A 19,026-nucleotide genomic window follows, 5' to 3' on the forward strand; every position below is an offset into this window, starting at 1 on the left:
TTCCAATCAAAGGAAATGACTAGACTACTTGGAGGGGGTACGGTAAGAACGGGAGAATTATCCCCTTATGTTACGAAAGCGGGAGGATTTTCCTCCTGTCTTGATGGAATAGGAGGGTTGCCCCCAAGCTCATTTGAATCTGAAGAAATGAAAAGAACGTGAGTGGTATCATATTCACTCTCTTCAGGAAAGGTACGATTAACTGAAGGTGAAATCAGGTCAACTGTTTCCTTAACCTATTAATTTGGGTCAGGTATAAACTCATAGGATTCACTTTCGACCGATGGTTGATTGAGTCAGTAAATTCATCAACTAATGAAGGATTAAGGGAGAGTTTTCTGTAACCAGATGGAAGTCATTGTGGTAAAGCAGGACAGTTATCAAACACTTTTTTGGCTTCATCCTGATAGGGACAAAGGTGAATGGGGTGATTCCCTTCACATAACCTACAAGGAAACTTAACTTTACCCTTCTTTCCATGAACTTTACTACCACTAGGTTATGGTGTGTCACCAACATGATCTCCAGAAGTTGATGGCACAAGATGATGTGAATGGGAAGACCATTCTTCTAAGATCTGAGGAATACCAGAACAATTTTGAAGAAGATGGTCTCCCGTACAAAGTTTGCATGGATATTGAACTTTGTGAGGCTTGATGGATGGCTTCTCATCAGATATTGCATTCAAAGAAATGGTTGGTTGGTTTCCCCTCTGCTAAATTTGCTTCTTCTTCTTCTTCTTGGCCACCTGGTTACTAGTACCAATACTTTCACCAGGCAAAGAGGAAGAAGGGGAGGAAGAAACAACTGAGGAAGAAGGAAAAGAGTCAACTTTAGGATCAACTGGAGGTTGATTTTGTCTAGTTGGAGGAGTACTCGATTGCGGAGAAATCATGACATTTTGAACCAAGCAGGTTGAAAACAACCATACTGGAAATCCAATGGTAAGTCCTGGAAGGGACAATGTAGCCATATAACAAGCACCAATATTTCCAAAAGGAGGAAAAGGACTAGGATTCCCATCAAAAGGAATTCCTTGATCAGTGGACTTCAGATTTGTCGCCATATGTTTCAAACTAAGACCAACTAAGGAGTGAGCGTGGAGGATGTTATCTGCGTTTAATTAATTTTAGTTTAATCAAAGTAACATAACAAAACAAAAGAAGGATAATCTAGGAAAAAGGTTTACCAAGAAACTATGAACTGTAGAATACCTCCCGGCGAACTAAGAAGTACGGGTAGACAATCTCCCCGAATGCTATGTTCAGTGTATCACAGTGTACAAGGCGGCCAACTCAGTTACCTAAGGATGGATAGAAACCTATTGTTGTCCTCCCATATATACCCGAAAGTACGTGGAGGCTCAGTCCGTATAAGCACTGTCTAATGCAAAACCACACAGTGAGAGCATTCCCATATACTTTATGTACTGTAACACCGCCCTATATACCCAAAGGTACATGGACAAGCTACGATATACTTACGTATGTGGAATGAGGTATCACACTCGGGGTGTATTGCATACAAGTTAGTGACAGCTGCTTTGTTTTATGACACCATAACACGTCTCTAGCCTAGAACCACTAAATTTTCTCCTTAATGACAATGCTCCATTAGGTAAATTGACGTTAATTTTAAGTTGATCTTGCTTATGAATTTTCCTTTCAAGTTCACTAAGTGATGTATTATGAAATTCCTAGGAATGAAACTATCATGATAAGCATTCTTTCAATTCAATTTAATGATGAAAATCCTAGCTACTTAGGGATAGAGCACTCAAATTTCTTTCGATCAAAGAGCAAAGAGCACAATCTAATGCAATTTCCCTACACTATTCCTATGAACACACACAAAATTTTTCAATGCAACATGCATGTATTTATTTTTGATTTCCTTAATGTGAATATGAACAAAAGGAAATATGCACATACAATCAATCAATCTTTCATAAGAATGAAGACTTTTACAACAATTCTAATTCGAAGGAAGAGAAGACATTATGACACTTACTTTCAAAAGAAGATTAATCAACTATATTCTAACTTTGAATATTGATCGATAACGACAAAGAAAACATTAAGAAACATTAATCAATCAAACGAAAGTTGGGCTAGACCAGGAGGTAGAAACTTATTTTCTAAGACATAACATTCATTGATCAATAATCAAATAAACAAACATAGGAAAGTTGGCAAAAATACTTTCCAAAGGTGGGAAACTGATCCTAGGAGGATTAGCGTAGCCTATATTGGGAGACAACGCACTTCAGAGCATTGTCCCTAAGACATGGATGCTCTGTAGCGCACTGTGTCCCTCACAAGCCTGCATTGGTGACAATAAGCCATTTCAAGAAACAATTTGACACAATTTTTTCCAATTTTTCAATGTAAAGAGCTGAATTACAATCTATGAACACAAATAAGTTCTGAAAGGATGTCTTAGGAGGTAGATAAGCTACTAGGAAAGAGGATCTTTCCCCAGCAGAGTCGCCAATTTGTTTTGGAGAATTTGGTATCTATGGATATGTAGGAATTTACAGGGTAAGTTCCTCAGAAAGAATACCAAAAGGACACCGCTCACAACCAGATCACAGATCAATACACCAGTATTTTTGACGTGGTTAAAACCCTCAAAGAGGGAAACAGTCCATGGCCTGTCCCAACATGGGTACTACAGGCAATTTATTAATCAAAGAATGAAAATTTACATAAGCTTCTCTCATGCACGGATTACCCGAACAATGACCCTCCATGCGCTTTAAATAGAACTCATGGACCAATCGGGTGTCAAGCCACGGATCAAGTGTCGGTAATACCGAGGTGAGAGTGAACCGTCGGATCACTACATATCGTGACCGTCGGATTGTAAGTTACAAAATGTACAACGGTAAAGAAAGACACTTTACCTAACTCTATACCTAACTCTATACTAGACCAAGTTGAACTTAACTATATCCTATGTGTCGGAATATCCTAACATCCCCCCTTAAGAACAACTTGGGATAGGATTGAAGGATTTACAAATATGACACAATAGGAGAAGGAATGAGGCACTAGAGCCTATCCCCCCTTAGTGACAATTTCCTGAACTCCAAGCATATATCGAAGTTTAGTGAACTTCGCCTCTGTGAGAGCCTTTGTGAAGATGTCTGCAACCTGATCATCTGTTGAACAATATTGCACTTCAAGAACATGGTCATGAATGAGCTTTCTGATGAAGTGCATGTGTAGTTCAATGTGTTTGCTGCGCTGATGCTGGACTGGATCTTTGCATAGCTGAATGGCACTTTGATTATCACACCAAAGTGTGGTTGGATGCTGCTGCTCAAAGCCAAACTCTGATAGGATCTGACGAAGCCACAAGGCTTCCTTACTAGCTTCCACGGCACCACGATACTCTGCTTCTGCTGACGAAAGAGAAATGGCAGCCTGTTTCTTACAAGCCCATGTAATAGGTCCTGAACCAAGAGTGAAGACATAACCGGCAGTAGACTTCCGATCATCAGGGTCACCAGCCCAATCAGAATCAGTGAAACCAACTAATAGAGGAGCTGCTTTGGCACTGTAATGAATCCCAAATTGTACTGTACCTCGAACATAACGAAGTATTCTTTTGGCTGCTTTCCAATGACTTTCACGGGGGTTTTGCATAAAACGAGCAACAAGGCCAACAGCAAAGGAAAGATCAGGACGAGTGTGGGTTAAATACAAGAGTTTTCCTACAAGTTGACGGTATAAGGTAGCATCAACTTCAGGAGAAGTACAAGAGACTGAAAGTTTGACTCCAGACTGAAAGGGAGAAGGGGCTGGCTTACAGTCTTCCATGTGAAAATGAAGAAGAATATCACAAGCATACTTGGACTGGGAAAGGGAAATACCCTCCTTGGATTGCAAGACTTGAAGACCGAGAAAATAGTGTAAGTGTCCTAAGTTTGTCATTTCAAATTTCCTTTTGAGGCTAGACTTCACATGGTTTATAAGGTTGGGATCACTACCAGTAAGGATAATATCATCAACATAAAGAACAAGGATGATAAGAGAGTTGCCCACTTTCTTGGTGTAGACAGTATTGTCAGAATGACACCTAGAAAAGCCAGATTCTAAAAGAAAGCTATCCATTTTGGCATACCAAGCCCGAGGAGCTTGCTTGAGACCATAAAGGGATTTCTTAAGTTGACAGACAAGGCTGGAGTCTGTTTGTATGAAGCCAATGGGTTGTTCCATATAGATTTCTTCCTGCAAGTCCCCATGCAAGAAGGCAGATTTAACATCCATCTGATGGACTTCCCATTTTAAAGAGGCAGCAAGGGAAAGAACAAGGCGGATAGAGTTCATTTTGGCAACAGGGGAGAAGGTTTCAGTGTAGTCAATGCCTTCAACCTGTGAAAAACCCTTAGCAACAAGACGAGCTTTATGTTTATCAACTTTCCCATTTGGTCCATACTTGGTTCTGTAAACCCATTTACATCTAACAAGTTTGCGTCCCTTTGGTAGAGGAACAAGATCCCATGTATCATTTGTCATCAATGAATGATATTCTTCATTCATAGCTGCTTCCCAATGTGGATGGCCTGAAGCTTCTGCAAAAGTGTCAGGATCATGATTTACTGGAGCTTGAGCCAGTAAAGAAGAGGCTCTTTCAAACTGAGAACGTGTACGTCGCTGATCTGTAGGATCACCGGCAAGATCACCTGCTGCATCCCGAGTAGCACGGACCCATCTTGGAAGTTGAGGATCCTGAGAAGGTGGGGGAGGATTATCATCCTCACTTTCATCATCTGAAGAAGAAATGTTTTCAAAAGTAGAAGAGATAGGAAGAGGTGGCACATCTGCCGGACTAGGCTCGCAGGCCGATTTATTTTCATCAAATTTTACATCTCTTCTAATGATAACATTTTTGGACTTAAATGGAATAAGTCTATAACCTTTTACATCTTCAGAATATCCAACAAAAGTACATTTCTCACTCTTAGGTTCTAAAGCTTTATGCTTTTCATCTGGAATATGGGCCCATGCTTCACTTCCAAAAACACGAAAGTGACTTACATCTGGTTTAATGGAACTCCAAGCTTCTTCTGGAGTGATATTCTGTAGAACCTTAGTAGGAGTGCGATTGATTATATAATTTGCACAATTAATTGCTTCGGCCCAAAAACTAAGACTGAGTCCTTTAGATTGCAGCATACAATTAGCCATTTCCTTTAAGGTGCGATTTTTCCTTTCAGCTACACCATTTTGTTGTGGAGTGTATGGAACAGTATGTTGCATTTGAATTCCATTTTCGGTGCAAAAGTTGATGAATGTGTTTTTAACATATTCTCCACCATTATCAGTTCTTAGCTTAAGAATTTGATGTCCAGAATGTTTTTCAACAAAGGCTTTGAAGGCCAAAAATGTGTTAAATACTTCGCTCTTGAGTTTTAAGAAGTATACCCAAGTGCGTCTGGAGAAATCATCAATGAAAGTTAAGAAATACTTGCAGCCAGAGAATGAAGCAACAGGAAGTGGACCACATAAATCACTGTGCACAAGCTGTAAAGGGGCTGAGGCGTGCCAAGAGGCACGTTTGTCAAAACTGTCCCGATGATGTTTTCCGAGTACACATCCGGAACAAACACCATCTCTGCAAGATACCATAGGAAGACCTGTCACCATATTTTCTTTACATAGATGCTGAAGGGAGCGATAGTTTAAGTGACCAAATCGCTCATGCCAAAGTTTGCTCACTTCATCATTATGAGCAACAAATACTGAGGGAAGATTTGATGACCCAAAGTTGTGAAACTTATACAACCTTGTGGAATCATCAGCAATACCAGTAGCTAGAATCTGTTTAGGATCTCTTAGATCCTTGATTACAACATCATGAGGTGAAAATTCAACAATTTTACCTTCACCTGAATGAGTTATCTGATATACAGATAGAAGGTTGCAGGATAAGGTTGGAACACATAATACATCATTAAACTGACCATTGTCTAGATGAACAGTTCCAGTCCCTACAACATTGAGAGATCTATCATCACCAACATATATATTTTTGGAGTTACAATCATTTAAAGAAGAAAACATGGCTTGGTTTTTGGCCATGTGATAAGAGGCTCCAGAATCAATGAGCCACTCATGAGAAGGAGAAGAAGAAGATACATTTAATGCATAACCAGACTGAGATGATTGACAACGACATGCAGAAAGTGCCATTCCGGAAATTGAAGTTGAGGTATGCTCCACATGGATGTTATGTTTCTTCATTGCGGCTTCCAAGGCTTTCATCTTCTTAAAGCATTTAGATTCTAAGTGGCCATCTCGAGTACAAAAGTTACAATGTCTATCAGTCTTCTTCCATTTGTTTTTATTGGTCTTATCATTTTGCTGAAACGATCTTTCATTTTGAGGCTGAGGACCATTCTTTTTAGGATATGACTTTTTAGGATTCTTTGAATTTGGTTGCTGCTGGGCAGCTAATGCTTTCGTGGAAGAGTTTCCAAGATTAAGAAGACCAAGGTGTAAGAGTTTTTCTTGTTCTCTTATTAAGGAATCACAAAAGGAGTCAAAGGAAGGGGCCTTGTAGTCTTTTCCTTGACAAATGAAAGCTTCCCTTGTAGAATGGAAAGTGGAAACAAATACAGAGTAGGCTGGTCCCAACTTAGTAAGGATGGAATAAATAAGGTTACCATCTTCTTTCTTAACTTTAACACCTTCCAAGAGATATCTAAGGGTCTTGAATTTGGACAAGAAATCTTCAATGCAAGAAAAATTATTAGGATCCAAAGTAAGCAACTCATTTTCAAGTTGATGGGCTCTAATTTCATTTTTAATCCCAAAAACTTTAGCGAGTTTTTCCAATGCTTCATGAGGAGTCTCAAGTTCTGCAATATGGAATCTAAGATCAGGAGAAATAGACATCCCTATCAAACCACGTGTTTGATCTTGTCTATTTTCCCATTTTGCAGCCTTGTCTTCATCTTTTGGTTTCTTCTCTTGGTCTGTGGCTATTCTGAAGAGACCTTTACTTCTAAGTAAATCTTCCATGTAGGCTACCCATTGGAAGTAGTTAGTGCTGTCAAGAATGACTTGGCATGGACTTTCCATTTTAAAAAAAAACTGAAGCTGAAGATGCTGAAAGTAAGTGTTCCAATGGATAGATCTCGAAAAAATAGGCGGTTTTAAAAAAAACGGCTCTGAAAAAGGCTTCCGGATGAAGAAGTTATGGCTTTTTGAAAAAATTTGTTGAAGTTGCCGGCAAAGTGCGCAAATGTGCGGGAATGAAAAAATCCGCCCCCACAAAATGGAGACTTGAACCCAAGACCTCTACTCTCTTAAAATAGCTTTGAACCAATTGATCTATACAAAAAATTTGAGAGAGAGAGAGGGGGGGGGGGGGCATGTGATATCCTAACAGGATAAATACTAATTCCCTAGATAAGTAGTTATATCTACAACAACAGTTTAAAGTGTTTTAGACTTTTCCTATAAGCAATAGATAAGATGAGAAGATAGGAAGACCTACTTGCAGTTCGCTTTCCTCTCGTCTCCCTTGTATCGATCCTGTCGCTCCTTCCTATACTTAATACGCTTGAGAAGTACCCTATAAACACAACAGAAGACAAATAACCGATCAAAGCACACGATCTATTGAATATAAATGAAAGGAATCAGATACAATTCACACATATAAGCATTATGAAACAATGCAAACATATGGGAGAAAGTTTCAAACACTTTATTAGATAAAAGAAGGAATTACAACCATTGGTGTCTGATTCAAAGCCATTCCTCTAGCTTGGATCCCATCCACATCACATCAAAATAATGACAAACTTGTAGCATTACAATACTTGCTCAAAGCCAAATCTCATAGCAGAATTATCCCCTTACAATTCAACATAATCCAGCCCCTGGTCACTTAGATGAGTGGTCAATTGATAGGAAGATGAAGGAGGTTTTGTCATAAATGGTGGCATTGAATGGCCTTCCATACTTAGAATTAGTTCCATGGAGGAAGGGATGAGGGGATAGGATGTAACTTAATTCATTCCTCATCCATTTTCAAGATCATAGGAGTTGATAAGTGAGGGAACCTTCTAGATCACTCGAAAAGATGAGAATATTACCCAAACCCTATGTGAATTTTGCTCATTCTCGCCCAGTGCAGGTGAAAGGAAGCCTAAGTGGTCTGCAGAGCACCTTGGCAATGGACTCCACTGCTCTACAGTGCACCTTTACAAGAGCTTACATGCGTTGGTCCCTCTAGTGGCTATTTATGGATGTGTTGAAGTCATGAAACTGTCTGGGAAGGAGGCATCCAAAGGGGTGACTTGTTTAGGGCATGAAGCAACTGAAATTAGGGTTTGATGTTGGGAATTGATGTACCCAAATAGATCTGTAATAGACATTCTTCAAGGTCTTCCCCAAAAGTACCTACAAATGTTTCATTCACCTCTTTCCACTTCAATTTGATGTCCTTGTCTAGATACAACTTCTTATCTTCATAGATAGGCAAACCAGAGGACACCTACTCAGCTGTTGCTCTAGCTGCCATACCATTAGTATCCTAAGATCTTGTTCTCTTAGAAGCCATTGAGACAGATGAACACTTGAAATATTTAGAAACAAGAAGCATTCATGGCAAGAAATATGTCAGTGAAAACAAAGCAAATCTGGGGAAGGACATAACACATACCTGGGAAATTGATGAGAAAGATTGCGCAAATTTCACTAGGAGGCTAAGTGACTGGCTGCCAGAACTACGTGAAAGGTAGTCTAGACTATCTGGGAGGTTGGACTGGCTATTGGGTCTATGAAATGCACAATCCAGCTGAGCAGCTGGTGCAATCCCAGCCGGGAAGGACTGCTGGCCTAGGGACAAATTTGCACAATTTCCCAGGCCAAGCAGCCACTATCCTCCAGGAATGCACAAAACAGTCCAGGAGGCTAGTGCTAGGCTAGAATGCACAAATCTAGAGAGGAAGGTGACCCTTCCTTCCCCAAATTGCACAATGTAGCCTTGGTGAAGGCAAAGACCGGGCCAAGGTTGGCTCGACTCACCGACAGGCAACTGAGAGAAAATAAGTCGATGAAATGCATGGTGACACTAAGTGGTAGCAGAAGTGATAAACAATGCATGCAGAAAATGAATGGAAGAGTCAACAAATAGATCAACATGCATGTGGGTGAGGTCGTTCGCCGGTTGGGCGAACATTCGTGAAAAACAGTTTCATGCATGCGACAATAGTGAGATAGCGATGAAAACTGAAGCAGATCTAGGACAAGCTAGAATACATGTAAACGACAACAGGAATTCAAAGAAATCAAGGAAAGAAAACTCACACAAGTGAATACACAAAAAGCGATAGAAATGCTGAAAAAGACAAGCTGAGGCCACTTACTCATGAATAACTGAGCCAGATGTGTCAAAGAGTTTTGGATGTGCTATGGGATGTCAGAGCTCTAAGGTCGACATGAATGAATGAGCTTTGATGCATTGAATAAATAAGTTTGGTCTCATGACGCGAATGCCACAAATCTAGGAAAAAGCGACACTTGGAGGGAAGATTCTAAAACAACTTTGCATGTAACCCTTGACTGCTAAAAAATAGTTCCCTAAATCATGGGATTCCTTTTGCATGTTGTCTCTTGCTATTCTGGGAAGATCAAGTCATGCATGCATGCAAGTCAAGTTTCCTTGGTCCCGGGTGGAACTGGTCAACTGGACCATTCATGCATGCGAGTGCTCAACTACTCGGGAAAAATGCACATTCCTGGCTTGGAGCTGGGCTGACTGCCCAAGGGGATTGTGCAATTTCTGGGCAGAGGAGCTGACTTCTGCCCATATTTGCACAAATCATGGGCTGAACAACCTGTTGCTGGGAAAAATTGTGCAAATCCTGCTGGGAGGGTTGGCTGGCAGGATTGCACAATCCTAGAGCCTAGCAGGCTGTCAAAGAGGATTGCGCAATTCCTACAGGGAAGGTTGGTTGCCCTCTAGGAATGCACAGTTTTCAAGGGGAATCTACTTAGCCTACATTTGGACCAAGTCCAGTTAAGCATCCTGTGAGGGGAACGGATTAACTGTGATCGACAGGCTGCCTTTGTGCGAGGGAAACACTGAAGCTTGAGTACTTGACGAAGCAAGACAAAGTGCTATGTAAGGTTGGTAGGGAGGCTCCAAAATAGGCTAAGGTAAAATTTTGGAGGGTGGTTGTAGCTGCTACAGCACAGCAACGGCAGAGTAACAACACCCAGGGAGTAAGAGCATCTGACACTTAGAAAATTTTCGGGAGTAACAACAACCAATACTTAGAAGATTTTCAGGAGTGTCAGTATTGGAGGAGTAGCAGCTCCAATTACTCGGGAAATTTTCCTACTCCACAACATTGTATCTCAATGGTAGCTCCTGCAAAAAGATAAACAAGTGAGTAGTAACGATATTTTATATATATATATATATATATATATATATATATATATATATATATATATATATATATATATATATATATATATATATATATATATATATATATATATATATATATATATATATATATAGATATATATTGATTTTTTATTTTTAATTCAAGGATGCAGAGGAGGGATTCTCTGCACCAACAACCTTCAGACTAGATTTATCAGAGATATGTTTAATAAAGGTATCCTTAGAAGTTGGACTATGATACAGTCTCAGACGATGTCCATTTGCTATGAAAGAAGCACGTGTATATAGATAGATATATATATATTGATTTTTTATTTTTAATTCAAGGATGCAAAGGAGGGATTCTCTGCACCAACAAACTTCAGACTAGATTTATCAGAGATATGTTTAATAAAGGTATCCTTAGAAGTTGGACTATGATACAGTCTCAGACGATGTCCATTTGCTATGAAAGAAGCACGTGTATCATCAATTGTGACAAGTCTAACTGTTCCATTATCAAATACAACATCCACTTCGTAAGGCCCCATCCAACCAGTTCAAAGATTTACTTTAAAATCCTTAAAACATGAGTCATAAAGTAATTCCCAATCTCCTCTGTGAAACACCTTGTTTTTGAAAAAATTATCGTGCCATTTCATCCTCTTCTGCTGAATAGTAGCAGTCTCATGGACAACCATTAAACAAATTTCATCTAATTCATTTAGCTATTCCAGCTGATGTTTTTGGGCATCGGACATATCCAATCCTACCTCAAGAGCTGTTATGAGCATACTAATCTCAAATTCTATTGGAAACAAGGGGGATTTCCCATAAACTAATCAAATGGTGAAAACCCAGTTGTGTTCCGCCATGTTGTTCTGTATGCCCAGAGAGCCTCAGGAAGTTTTTGAGCCCAATCCCAATGATGGCTTGCCACTGTCTTTGTCAAAATATTTTCCAATACCTTGTTTGTGCTTTCCACCTGTCCATTCACCCGAGGATGGTATGGAGACGCCACCCTGTGCTTGGACCCATATTTTTGCATAAGCCTTGCTATCATGTGTGATGTAAATTGCGCTCCTCCATCTGAAACAATCTCCCTTGGAGTACCATAATGAGCAAAAATATCCTCAAATAGAAAATCTGAAACAACCTATTCCATTACTTTCGCAACAGCCTTGGCTTCCACCCATTTAGTCACGTAATCGGTACAAACTAGAATGTAAACCTTTTTATGGGAAGGTGGGTTGAAAGGTCCAATAAAATAGATATCCCACTTCTTGAAAGGTTCAAGGACTACCTGGGGCTGTAATGGCATTTCATCGGATCGACCGGGCTGCCCCATGCGCTGGCAACTGTCGCATCTTCGGACATAATCTCGTGCATCCCAGAAGATGGAAGGCCAATAATATCCCATCTGTAACACATTATTCCCTGTTCTTTTATCTGCAAAATGCCCCCCACAAGGGCCATCATGGGAAACCTTCAACACTTCGTAGATATCATCCTCAGATGCACAGTGCCGAACCTACTGATCAGCTCCTGTATGGAAAAGGTATCCTGCCATCTAGGAATATCGGGCACTATGATGAATAATTTTCCGTTGTTCCCTATATGAAAAATGACGAGGCACCTTCCCTGTAGCAAGATAGTTAGCAATATCTGCATACCACGGAGGATTAGTAGAAATTGAAAAGAGATACTCATCCAGAAAACTATCTTCTATGGGTGTGCCTTCATCATTATTATCCAATCTAGATAGAAAATCAGCAACCACATTATCCTTCCCTAGTTTTTCTACTATTGTAATATCAAATTCTTGAAGCAATAGCAGCCATCTTGTAATACAGCCAGGGGTAATAGGTTTATTCATCAAGTACCTGATTGCTGCATGATCAATGTGCACAAAAGTAGGATACCCAGTAATATAATGTCGGAACTTGTTGATGGCGTAGATAAATGCTAGGAATTCTTTTTCAGTCACTGTGTAATTCAACTCAACAGGAGTCAAATTCTTGTTGACGTAGTAAACTACATACGGTGTCTTATCTACCTGTTGTCCTAAAACTGCTCCAACTCCTGTCTGAGAGGCATTGACATGTATATGAAATGGTAATGCCCATTCTAGTCCTTGAAGGATTGGAGCTCCACAAACCAGTTCCTTGATCTTTATAAAAGTTGTTTCACAATCATCTGTCCACAAAAATTCTGCATCTTTTGTTAGCAACTGAAAAAGTGGATGTGCTATTTTAGCAAAATTTTCTATAAAACGTCTATAGTAATGACGCAACCAATAAAAATGTGTGCATGTGTGGGTGTTTTTGGTACTGGAAAATGAAATATTACCTCTACCTTAGCCGGATCAACTCGAATCCCAGCAACTGAGAGCAAGTGTCCAAGGACTATCCCTTATTCCCTCATCATATGACATTTGAATGTACTCAAAGAGACATGAGTCTTCTTGCATCTTTTAAGTACTTTTTCTAAATTTTCCAATCCTTCTTCAAATGAATTCCCATATGGAGTAAAGTCATCCATATAAATTTCAACACTGTCATCTACCAGATCAGAGAAAATCCCCAATATTGCCCTCTAGAATGTTGTTGGTGCATTACAAAGGCCAAATGGAAGGACTCCGTATGAAAAGGTTCCCCAAGGGCATGTGAAGGTGGTTTTATCTTGATCCTCTGGGGCTATCTGGATATGGTTATACCCGCTAAACCCATCTAGGAAGGAGAAAAACTTCTTCCCAACCAAGGTATCCAGGACTTGGTCGATAAACAGTAAAGGGAAATGGTCTTTCTGAGTTGCTTTATTTAATTCCATATAGTCTACACAAATTTTCCATTTACCATTCTTCTTGGGAAAAAAAGCCAATGGGGAAACCAATTGGCTGTCTGAGATGGGGTAAATAAATCCTACATCTAGCAGCTTTTGAAGCTCTTCCTTGACAATGTTCTTTAAGGCAGGGTTCATTCTTCTCTGGGGCTGTCTCACAGGACGACAATCTTCCTTAATATATATATATATATATATATAGATATATATATATATATATATATAGATATATATATATATATATATCTATATATATATATATATATATATATATATAGATATATATATATATATATATATATATATATATATATATATATATATATATAGATATATATATCTATATATATATATATATATATATATATATATATATATATAGATATAGATATAGATATCTATATATATATATATGATGAGTACATAAATTGGAAGGAATCCAAATGGGGTTGGAAGCGATGGAGGCTGGTTATGGGCTTAGGGTTTCAGAAGCGATCTGCGCCGCCGCGATCCCAAAAGCTCTGCTCTGCTTTGGAACGACTAGAGGCCTGGCCGCGGGATACTCAGAGCTCGCTGTTTCCCTCTGGTTCTGGGCCGGATCTCATGATGGAAAGGACCTTTATTTTTCGATCCTCAGCAAACAGAGACTGGTGCGGGTACCATCCTTTTGGGCGCAGAACGATAACCTCAGGGCGGCAATAGAAACCCTTTCTCATCGCCCGGAGGTTATTACTCCAAATCGACCGATACGTACCCCGTCTCGCCTTGAAGCACCCTTCTCCGCGAATGTTTTGCACAGGCCTGGCAGATCTGCCTGCGAATATGTCAAGAGATCGGCCAATCTATTGAGCGTCAGGCAAATTTCCATTCAGGCGCCTCATGCATGCAAACTCAGGGGATGGCCTAAGGCAGATCCGTGCCTACAATCGTTGGCAAGGCCCTACCCTCGCAGATCCAGCCGGGATCCTTATGATAGGAATAGAGGTCACGCGCATTGTTTTGACAGAGGGCTCGCAGACTACGTCAGGCAAACGAGAGATAGACCCAACCGGAGGCCCGATATGGGAAACGGCTCATCATATAGGGCCACACATTGCAGACTTGGGGCGGATCTATCAGATCGGGCCCGATCCAGGCAGAAGCAAAATGAAATTTCGCCAGACCCAGTGATCAAGGCAGACACAGCGAATTTGAAGCCAATCTTTATCAGATCAACAGAAGGCAGACATGCTTGTATGCAGATCTGGGAACGGATGAGTGTTTTGGAGTTAAAAAAAGAGATCCAGGACAAACTGGGAATTCCAGTTGCATTACAAATCCTAATTTTTTCTGGGCTCTGCTTGCAGGAGCAACACTCACTCCAGCATTACAGGGTTGCAAAGGACTCAACTATTATCCTTAATCATCGATTGCGAGGTGGATCTAAGGGAGCTACCTCAAAACCTACAGGTACTTATCGCGATGCAGCAAAAGGGAAAGAACCTCCAAAGGGGAAAGAATCTACAGCTGTTAATGCTCCCCCAGGGCAGTATATCGTGGATCAAGTGCCAGAGAGCCCTTCCATTCCGCTGGATTTACCAGAGGTAAAGTACATATTCTCAGATCTACAAAAAAATGCTGTTATTTGTAGATTTAACGGTTTTTGGCCAAGAACCGATGCTTTGTACCAATGGATTCACACGGTCTGGACTAAAAACTGCCAGATCCACCTATGCTCTAAGGGTTTCTTCATAGTAAACTTTCTCGTAGAAGAAGAAAAGGAAAAAATTCTCAATGAAGGGCCATGGTTTTGGGGCAGTGCGGGACTGTTCGTTACCCCATGGTTCCCGGAGTTTGATGCAAATACTATGGTGGTATCAAGGATGCCAGTATGGGTAAGGCTGCATAATCTTCCGATACATTTTTGGCACTACAAGGCCTTATCAGTTATAGGGAATACCCTTGGCAGAATGTTAAAGATTGATTCAGAGAGACACTTGAAAGGAATCTTTACTTTTGCTAGGATTTGTGTCGAGGTAGATCTTAGCCAAGGACTACCTGAAAGCATCATTCTGAACTTCAACAACTCACAGTGGAAACAACCTTTGGACTATGAGAATACAGCATTCAGATGCAGGGGATGCCAACAAACAGGTCACCTGTTCAATGCATGCAAAAGTCTCAACAAGAGCAAGCCGCAACAAAGGAAATCCAAAGGATGGCAGAACATAGACGATGTAGTCAAGAAAAGGGCCGCGGAAAAGAAAACCTCTTCGACAACAGAAGATGAAGAAACAGAAGCAGAAGAGGATGATACCACCATAGAGGAGGTTGAAACAGAGAACCAGAAGGGAAACATATCAGACAACAAGGCTCCAAATCAGGCAGAGATCCCCCAAAATCAGGCAGAGATGATAAGCATGGACCAAAGCATGGGAGGCATCAAACGACATCATCACTCAGATACTTCAGACTCAGACAAAGAAACAGGCTCTCAGAAGGCAGAAACACAGTTAGTCATTGCTTCGACCGAGCCCACTCAAGGAGAGTGGCGCAAGGTGGAAAAGAAAAAGGGGAGAAAAACTTTTCTTTCCTTCCCCTTTTCTCTTTTCTTATTCTTTGTGCACGTTAGTCTTCTAACGTTGTGTGGGGTGCGAAAGCACTCGAGCCCATGTGGCAACTTACAGAATGCTTCACTGCATCTGCTAGTGTAACTTTTCATTAATTCTTTAATAAAAGGTTACCGTTTTTTTTCCTTGGAAAAAAAATTGGAAGGAATCCCCTTCATATCCGTGTAATCCCAGGCAAAATCTTCCTTGTGGTTTCAGAGAACTTCTAGGATCTATTTTTTTTGGGATTCTGGAATATTCAGATTAATGTTCAATGTTTTTCCTGGTTTGATTTCAATAGGAATACTATCATGGAGCATAGTTATATGAAGGTATTCATCTGCATTTTTTGTCTTAATATTTTCTTACATTTCACAGCTTAGGACATATTCCAGAATTTGTCAAGTTGCATCTGAAACAGAACAGGGATCGCTAATAAAAGTGTTAATAATGTCATCCTCAGTTTCTGTTTTGAATTGAAGGGCTTGCCCAATGGTAAGGATCAGTCTCAATTCTTCATTTTCAAGCTCAAATTCTTCCATTGGTGGAGGTTTTCTTCTGCATGATGGTTTCACTAATGAGCTAGGTTCTGCAGGAGGATAGAGTACGATATTCTTTGTAACCTCCCCATTAGATATGACCATGTTTCCAGATTGACACCCAATATAGGCATATGCAGTTTCTAGCCACGATCTTCCCAGAATGAGGGGATGACCACCAGCTGGGGATTGAGTTTGTAACACTAGGAAATCCATTGGATAGTGCCACGAATCCACTGAAATTGTAATGTCTTCTAACTTCCCTACTGGTTTTATTGTATATCTATCAGCCAATTCCAAAATAGTAGGAGTATTTTTAAGGTTTCGAAGACCCAATGTATGCATGGTTTCAGCAGTAACAACATTTATGGAAACACCCAAATCTACTAGTACATTTGGAATTTCAACCCTGTTAATTTGTACAGTTAGAATTGGGTTCCTCAGATCCCCATATTTCACAGGCATAGATTTTCCCAGCATGATGTCAAATAATTTTCCCATCCCATAGATGGTGAGTGGGTCCCTTGATTTCTTTCCAAGTTTTTTCGAACAATATTCTTAGAGAGTTTTTACATATATTGGTACATCCATCATAGCTTGTAATAGGGGAATTTTAACAAGCAAAATTTGTAATTCTCATAGGAAGTCAAATTCTTCTTGAGGGTTGTGTTTACTCAGGGCCAATCTTTCAGGATAAGGTGGATTAACTTGGTTTTCCTGATTAACAGTTGGTTGAGGAGGTGTTTGATTTTGATTGTTTCAATTTGATTTTTCCCCAACTGTTTCTGATTCTGGTTCTTTAACCTCACTGTCAATTTGTTCAATAATGATAGGTTAGGTTTGAGCATCCACTACCCACCCATATCGCAAATTTATACTATTAAATTCTGCAGTGGAGATGCTATATGAAGGAAGGTTGAGGGTGTCAGCTTGCTAAACCCCTTTATTGTTAGGATTTGGATTGGGTTGGATAGGAAGTTGAGGATGAAGGGGTGGATTACCTGGAGGTACACTAGAAGGCAACTAAAGTTTTTTTTGTGGCATTGGTTGGGGAAATTGTCCAGCAGGAGAAGGCCCATGCCAGTTTTGAATCCAAGAAGGGTTCAAACTAGTCTGTGGAAACGATTGTTGCCACAGTGGATATTGATATTGAGGCCACGCAGGTGGAAGAGGCATAGACTAGGGACCCATACTCAAATTACTGAAATACTGAGATGGGTCTTGAGGCATACCTTGATTCGCATTCGGTGGCCGAGGCTGCCATGGATTCTTAGATCCCAAAGTATAGTTGATCCATCTCTTCGCTCGTCCCTTGAAATATTTCCTTCAATCCTAGCAAGGAGGGGCATGAGTTTGTTGCATGACTCAGCTCATAGATTGCATATTCTTCAATGGAGTCCAATGGACTTTAGGCAAAATATGGCCATGGTATTTTCTAATTCCATCTGCCTCTACTTTGCTCGTAGCATGTCCATTTGAGCAGATAGGGTACTCAAGATGTCGATCCTCAAATTATCTAGCAGATTCCCAATTTCCCCCTTTGTGACCCCTCCACTGGATTTTTTGTTGACCAAGCTCCTTGTTTATTCCTTGCAGGCCCTCGTGAACAGTGGATGCATAGCTCGCAAATAGTATTGAAATACTCTTTTGATATATCCCCTTTTCCTACTATATTTAGCAGCTCCAAAGATTCTTCCCTCAGGGCCTAGAGAAAAATAATTTTTAGGATATCCTTATCCAGGTCACTGTGGCCAGACCTTTGGAGAGTGTACTTAAAACACTCCACACAGTCCTCCATATTTTTGTCCTCCTTCTGCATGAATTTAAATATTTCTTCCTTAATGTCCCGAGATTTACAGTAATCCTGATACTTTTCCAGGACTGTCTTCTTCATATCATCCCATGTGGAGATGGATTTTCTTCCTAGACCCATAAACCATCGCAACGTTGTCCATTTTAATGTCGCAAGAAATTTTTTCAGCTTTTGAGCATCATTGATATAGTCATATCCTTTGCAATCAATATCAAACTCAAATAGGAAAGTGTCTAGATCTTCCGTGGTAATCCCATGGAAGTTTGGCAAAGCAGTCAGAGGAATAGGCTTCATTGGTGCATCACCCCTGATATCCCCAAACGGAAATTTGATTGAAGATGTTGGGGGTGCCATGAATACATTCCAATACTTGCTTGGGATTTCAATAGGTTCTTGCTGTGTAACAACTGATGGTTGTGAAAGTTTAACAACACTCCCCTGATCGCGATGTGAAGAGAATCCTCTGAAGTCTCCTTCTTCAATCCTTAGGTGGATTTCTTCTTCTGACCCTCTGTTGGCCACTTCCTCCCCGTTTGATACTAAAGGAGGCATTTCTGATCCCTCTGACACCCTGCTTCCTGCTTCCTCTCTAGCTATTGGAAGGGACACTTCCACTTTTTGGGGCTATATTTGTTGCTCCATAGAATGGCCCTTGGATTTTGTGTGAAATTTTACCCTAGAAGTAGCTCGCGAAGAGGCTTCTGATGCAGCTTTTGCAATAATCTCCTGGATATAGGTATTCCTTCCCAAATCCTTTCCTCGTCTTTTTGGGGGTCTTCCTCTGCCCCTTTTATTTGAATCTTTGTTCTGTAGAAATTTTGACTGTATA

General features: G+C 40.3%; 1 protein-coding gene across 1 annotated transcript; it reads right to left on the bottom strand.

Annotated features, from left to right (window-relative positions):
* Window positions 1-11,572: 11,572 nt before the first annotated feature.
* Window positions 11,573-13,395, bottom strand: LOC149157073 (uncharacterized). The gene is made up of 4 exons (XM_089444963.1): window positions 13,272-13,395; window positions 12,459-12,612; window positions 12,053-12,257; window positions 11,573-11,947 (listed from the first exon to the last, which is right to left on the bottom strand). Exons 1-4 carry the CDS (start codon window positions 13,393-13,395, stop codon window positions 11,573-11,575), a joined length of 858 nt encoding a protein of 285 aa, XP_089301089.1.
* Window positions 13,396-19,026: the final 5,631 nt, after the last annotated feature.

The sequence above is a fragment of the Pinus tabuliformis genome, chromosome 9 (assembly GCF_031772625.1).
Source record: "Pinus tabuliformis cultivar Carrire ecotype Pingquan chromosome 9, CPIR1, whole genome shotgun sequence".
NCBI lineage: Eukaryota > Viridiplantae > Streptophyta > Pinopsida > Pinales > Pinaceae > Pinus > Pinus tabuliformis.

What these genes read in the sequence shown, in the direction of transcription:
- LOC149157073 (XM_089444963.1), bottom strand. Translation starts at nt 13,395, where the DNA reads ATGAACCCTGCCTTAAAGAACATTGTCAAGGAAGAGCTTCAAAAGCTG. An exon ending in TTTTTTTCCCAAGAAGAATG is followed by an intron (nt 12,613 to 13,271) that starts GTAAATGGAAAA and finishes TTTTGTGGACAG; the next exon opens with ATGATTGTGAAACAACTTTT. An exon ending in ACTATCTTGCTACAGGGAAG is followed by an intron (nt 11,948 to 12,052) that starts GTGCCTCGTCAT and finishes GCTGATCAGTAG; the next exon opens with GTTCGGCACTGTGCATCTGA.